At 32.9% G+C, this 6,743-nt stretch overlaps 1 protein-coding gene across 1 annotated transcript; it reads left to right on the top strand.

Moving 5' to 3' along the window:
• Positions 1-6,346, top strand: drc12 (dynein regulatory complex subunit 12 homolog). The gene is given in 6 exon segments (NM_001111210.1): positions 1-101; positions 188-253; positions 2,313-2,432; positions 5,299-5,391; positions 5,513-5,643; positions 6,018-6,346. Coding segments are annotated over 6 exon segments (609 nt in total). The 5' UTR covers positions 1-31; the 3' UTR covers positions 6,147-6,346.
• The last annotated feature ends 397 nt before the right edge of the window (positions 6,347-6,743 follow it).

The following is a 6,743-nucleotide window of genomic DNA, read 5'->3' as shown; positions in this document are numbered from 1 at the left end:
AAAGATGCAGGACTAGTAGGATTTTTACATCATGCCGCCAAAGAAGAAAGGAAAAGGAGGCAGCAAAAAAGAAAAGACTAAAAAAAGCACGCCAGAAAAGGGTGCTTTTGTTATACTATAACATTTTTATACACAAAATAGGAGTTGGTTTTTGACTTACATGTTTCTGTTTCCCACCCTCATATAGATGATGGACTTACAGAGAAGTACAGGAGAAGTGTCTTAGATGTGTCTGTTTTAAAGGAACACCTTGGTAAGGCAAATATAATTATTTATTGGACTGTTATTAATGTTACATTTGTTCTCTGCTTCATTACGTTATATTCAAATAAAACACTATAAAGACATAGTTCACCAAAAAAGAAAATTCTGTAATCAGTTACTCACCTTTGGTTGTTTCAGCCTTTTTTATTCTGTTAAATAAAAAAAAAAGTTATTTTGAAGAAAGCTACAAACCTGTAACCTCTGACTTATTTCTAATTCCTACTTTTGGGGGCCCTAAGCAATTCCAGGTATGGTGCCCAAGCACTGAAACTCAAAACATTTTCTTCTTTATAGATATATAATAAACTGCATGTTACAATATATTTTAAGTGAAACCATTATCTTCTAAATGTAAAAATGAAATACAAAAAATTCACAAATAAAAAAACAAGTTCACAAACTTATTTTGTACGGTTAGTTAGCCGTATATATGATTAGATTTTAATATTTGCATGTGCAGTACGTAAGTATTGTTCCACGATTCATAAGGCCCCTGGTTTTGAAAGGAAGTAATAACGTTAAAATCTTAACAGTTATATACAGATTTTACAACATATGATAGAACATTTATAAACTACCTATATGATTAATTTAGGCAATTTTTGGCATTTGTTGGGGCCCCCTAATTTCCCAGGGCTCTAAGTGGCTGCTTACCTTGCTTATTGGCTAAGTCTGCCCCTGATGACAGTGTTGGGGAAAGTTACTTTTGAAAGTAATGTATTACAATATTGAGTTACTCCCCCAAAAAGTAACTAGTTGCATTCTCTAGTTTTATGGTAAGTAATGCAATACATTACTTTTGTATTACTTTTGTTTTTCTTTTCATAACCTTTGCTAAGGCTTGAGGCTCTTTCAGAACTTTTAATTATTATTATTGTTTTAAGGGAAGCTGTGCTATTAACAATGCACTGTATAACTAACACAATCTCATTGCCATTTGTAACTTTTTGATTTAGAGGCTAATTCGTATGAATTCCTACGATATCCTTCGTACAATTTAATACGTTTTGCTTATCCCCCAATAACGATTGGGTTTAGGGGTTTGGTGCCTCGCCTACTTTTTAAAATAGTAAATTTTCATATGACTGAACTCTAAACTCTAACCCACTAAACTGATAAAACATACGTCTCCTCATGAGATCAGGCTGGTATAACCTTAATTTTCCTTAAAAAAAAAAACAAACTATTAAAAAATTTATTTTAAATAAATAAAAAAAATTCCTTAATAGAAAAGGTTATCTATTATCTGAGAACTTCCTGACCCCAGAGCTATGCCGTATTTACAGATTACTGAAAGTTTAAAGAAATCGTTTGCTACTTTTTGTACTTTTTATCTTATCAGTCATGTAAAATCATTGTCCATTGAAACAATCCCCTCTCCTTTTCTTTGATGCATTCAGAATAATGAAAACATTCTCTCAGTGAGTGCCTGATTCAACCTGACATCTAAACGTAGACGCCTGGCTAAAATAAGGCTAAATTTGGGCTGTCAGTGAAAATCTAATAAACGTCTAAGAATAGCCCAAAACTAGACTAGTCATTAAATAGACAGATTAGACAGACTTTATATGTGTAGTCATTTATTTCTGTTTCTTTGGTGACTCTAGTTTCTAGATGTCTAGTTTTGGCCTACTCTTAGACTTAGACTTAGACCAAATTTAGCCTTGTTTTAGCCAAGATGATCAAGTTTTAGACGTCTATTAGACATCTTTTAAAAACAAAAAACGCTTGCTGATACTTTTTTGAAAAGCGAATTAATTAAAATAAAAAGTGACTTGTGTTAAATAAAAAAAAAGTCATTCAAACATTATTACTTAATTTTCTTAAAGCAATGCGCTACTTTAACAGTTATTTAGAAAAGTAAAGAAAAGTGTTACTTGTAATGCATTACCCCTAACACAGATCAATGGTTACAGGTTTTCATCGTTTTTCAAAATATCTTATGTGTACAACAGAAGAAAGAATGAATGTTTTTGAACCACTGACTCGTGGATGAGTTAATAGTGAGTAAATTTTAATTTTTGGCTGAACTACCCGTTTGTTGTCAGCACTGAGGAGTGGTGTGGCGCGTCAGGCCACAGCAGTGAGAGATGAGCTGAAGAGTCAAGTCAGAGATCTGGAGCAGCTGCTCAGTCAGGAACGATCAGACATGAAGGACATCACTGCAGGTCTTTATAAATACAGTACTTGCTTTATTCCAGGTTTACTGATAGAGTACACCTGCATCAACAATGTGCATTTCATAATATGATTTATGCTGTACTTCGCAAATGCTTGCCTTGGTGAAAATGAGAGTACAGTTAAAGCCTAGCTTAGGAGGTTTTCATTTATTATGTCAAGGGCCCCCCAATCTGATTATCCTTGTGAGAGAGAGCCCGATTGTCGGATTTCTTGACTCATTTTAGACTCAATTTATTCCATAAAAATATACATTATTATAAATAATATATTAAATGGGTCTGAAACATTATTTGAAAACTATATAGTTTGTTTAATGTTTTTTTTGTCAATTCATTTTAGTAGGCTACTGTATTGATTCACTTATTTGCACATTAATAACTTTAATGTTATCAAATTTTTACAACTAATGATTTTTAATTTATATATCTAAATTTCTTTAATCAAATTTTTAATAATAATAAAAATAGAATATTTAATCAAACTTTTATTTGCTTGTTTTCTGTAAACTATTATATTATTTTACCTTAATAGTCTTTATTTTACATTTATTCATTTTTTCCCCCATTTTTTTTGTCAGACCCTCAATTAAAAAAATATGTGCTCTAGAAAACAACACGTTGAAAAATACTTATTTATTTACTATGTTTTTCCAAGTGGACATATACCATCTTAAATAATGCTTCTGCAGATAAGGGTAGACTCGTATATAATATATTTTAAAGCATTCGTCTGAAAAATGAGAGCTTCTTAGTGCATTCCAGGGAATTATTCATGAGATATTTCCAAAATTAAATTGAGTGAGCTAACCACAAATGCATGGTATATGCTGTCATTTTTTAATATTGTTAGCAAAATAAAAATAAAGGAAATAACCATGAGAAAAATAATGTGGTGGACTGAAAAGAACTCTGATATACTATTTCACATTAATTACAAAGCATTACATTATTATGTCTATTATTGTCTAAAAGTTGAACATGAAAAAAATATGCAACTCATCCTGTAAAACTCACAGATAAAGATTATTTGTAGGACAACTTGATTTTTTTTTGTCATTTTGAGTGGGACTTCCCCAAACAGGAAGTTGCTCTCGGAATATAAAGAGTGGGAGACATGCTAGAAAAAGTCTCTCTCACACACCAAACCTTCATTTATTGATCACATAAAACATAAAATATTGTGAAATAGTATTGCATTTTTAAAGAACTGCTCTATTTTAAGGCATTTATGTGATTGACAAGCAGATTTTTATGTCTTCAGTGTTGCATGATCCAGATCTTTAAGAAATCCAGTTCTAATATTTTGGATTATGTGCTCAAGAAACTCACATTGGTGCAACATATTTTTCTGACCATTATAATTTTTATATTTTATGAATATAATTATTTAATTATTTTATACAGCTATGAAACAAATTATCTGACCATATTGGATAGTCTCAGTTTTTCTATATTTATGATTTAAAGTTATGTGTTTGACCAAAACTGAATATTTATTTTATTCTGTACATATTTATTCTAAATTTACAATTAAAATGTTGCCACAGGGAACTGTTTTGTTGCAAAATAACAAGAAAAGTGCAGTGAAAATGCTCTGAATTACAATATTTTTATTTGAAACTATAAAGAAATAATCTTTATAGAATAAAGCAAATATTAACCTTTCACTCAAAAACACTTAATAAATCCAGTATATCAAGAACAAGTTTCTTAAGTCTCTTAAAGGGGTGGTCCAGAGTGTATTTTAAAGGTTTAGTTGTGTTGATAAGATGCAAAGCAATGTGTGCTCATGCTTTAATTATAGAAAATCACATTATTTTTTCATATATCATACTTTGATATACAGCTACTCAGCTACCATGAAAATGACGATCATATTTGTTCCTCCAAAAGGCCCTCCCTCAAGAGGCTTGGATAGGTCTGCTTACGTAGAGAAAGCAGCTGCATAGAGAAACACTGCAGCTCTGGTGAAGATTGTGGGTGTTTACAGGTTTTTGTATGGATAAAAATGAATTTGTAGCTAAATTGGTAGCGGTGCCAAACAGCATTTCCTGTTGTTTACATCCTTGATTTTGTCCTTGCTACAACATACTGTTAACGCTAGACACTATGCATGTAATAGATCAATTTTAACAAACAAAAAAATACTTACAGGCTGTGGCTCACAATTCACAGCTTCGTCTATTATGGTTGGAGCTGGAGTTTTTAACAAATCCAGCACTGAACTGGGAGGGATTCTAGAAGCTGTCCTTTGTCAAATGCTATACATATATATATGCTGTATATATATGTTTTTTCTTTAATTATCTGGAACATAATTAAAAATTTTCTTTGCATTGTGTCCGCTGGAATCCAAATACAGAAACAGAAGAAGCTCTGAGGAAATAGCACTGTTTGGACAGCATTTTAGCTTTCTCTGCTAATACATTACAGTGCCTCTGGCTACGCCCCTTCGCTGCTCGGGTGTCTGCGTGTGGTGAATGGGCTTAAACAGAAGGGTTTATGATATTATTATCCCGGATGTATTTTTTTTTGTAGTCCTCAAACTTTGTTCGCTGTAGGCTTTTCTAAGCTAACTCTGTAAAAGCCAATGTCTTCTTTTGTATTGAACTTTGAGCATTATTCATTCAGTGATGTTGTTTATGTTCACATAGGTACATTACACATCAACTATAGTTTAAAATATAATATTGTAGTGGACCACCCCTTTAAATGTTTTCAGAGCTGTATGCGATAACATGATGTTCAAATCGTATATATCGTTATATTTTGTTGTTAAAAAGGGAGAAGGAGAGGAAGAAGTATGCTGTATTGTTAATTGTAATACTGTATTTTACTTAACTTTTGTAACCAGATCTCAACCGTCAATACAAGTCCATGGAAACAGACCTGCAGTCTAAAGCGGATAAACTAGAAGCAAGTGTGGACTTGCTTGAGAAGCAGCTCGGTGAGTCCATTTATTAACACATTCAAATTCTTGTGCTTATCATGATAGGCAGTGTGTGCTGTAACCAAACACATGCTCTCCACTGACATACTGATGACAAACAAGGCCTCTGTTTGATTAGCCGAGTGTCAGGTTGAATTAAAATCGGAAAGAGAGCTGCGAGAAAACACAGAAGCAGAAAAAGACGCCATCATTTCTGACCTCCAGAGCAAACTGGACAGTATGGAGCGAGAGTGTGAGAAAATACTGCACGTAAGTGATTATAATAAGCGTCCAAAATGCATACATTAGATGCTTGAATGGATGACAAATTTTAATAGCGTTACATGGCGTAAAATGGGCCTGGTGACATTTCAAAGTTGTGACAGAGTAATCTACCTCAACCAAATGAGGTGTAATTAATGGTATAGTAAAACAAATTGAACTGACGGTTAATTAAAGTGTTAACAGATCTAATTGCCATTCGCAAGGTTATCCATTTCGGCATTTAGTATTTTAGAATAGTAGAGACCATCTGCACCTCTAAATGCGTGAGCCAGATGGCGAGATATGCCCCATTTAATAAGCTACTTTTCATCTTATATTGAGTGCGTTTTTATTAATTGGTGTCTGCTGGCCCGGTGCAGGGCTGTCTGGACAGTTTGCTCTCTCACCTGGCAGACACGCGGATGAAGTGGGAAGAACAGAGCACTGTCATTCATCAAGACGTCAAGGATATGCTTCGTGAATTTGGGATAAATCCACTTCACATGTAAGGACACCTTCAGATGAGCACTGAGAACAGAAAAGAAGCAGGAGCAAGACATCTGACCTTTGACAGCTAAGCAATTGCATGTATATTGGGCTCTGGAGACCTCTTGTGTATTCTATTTGTAATTAGATTACAGTTAGAGCACTGCTGTTACATTCTTTTGTTATTGAAGATTTGGACAAACATATAAAAAAAATGTTTTAATCTTTTTGTAATGCAGGGATTTCATTGCGTTGTCGGTTGGATTGACTGGTTTTGATACATAAATATTCACCTCAAGCCCCCTTAAGACAAAGTAATCTTAAAAAGTAACTAGAAGTAATCTAAAAGTAATCAAAATATAAAATTAGCAATCTAGCAGAATACAATATAGACTACAGTTTCATAACATTAATTGTAATCAGTAGCAAGACTAAGTAGCAAGGTTTAGTTATATTACTAGAAATATTTACCTCAAATATTTAATATTCAAATAGTAATATTTAACCTCAAGCCCCCCTTAGGCATAAACTAATCTTAAAAAGTAACCTAAGTAATCTAAAAGTAATCAAAATATATAACAGGCAGTCTAGCAGATTACAGTACTGACTACAGTTTGATA

The sequence above is a fragment of the Danio rerio genome, chromosome 15 (assembly GCF_049306965.1).
Source record: "Danio rerio strain Tuebingen ecotype United States chromosome 15, GRCz12tu, whole genome shotgun sequence".
NCBI classification, from domain to species: domain Eukaryota; kingdom Metazoa; phylum Chordata; class Actinopteri; order Cypriniformes; family Danionidae; genus Danio; species Danio rerio.
The sequence above is the reverse complement of the archived record's forward strand: the minus strand, read 5'-3'. Positions and strand labels throughout refer to the sequence as shown.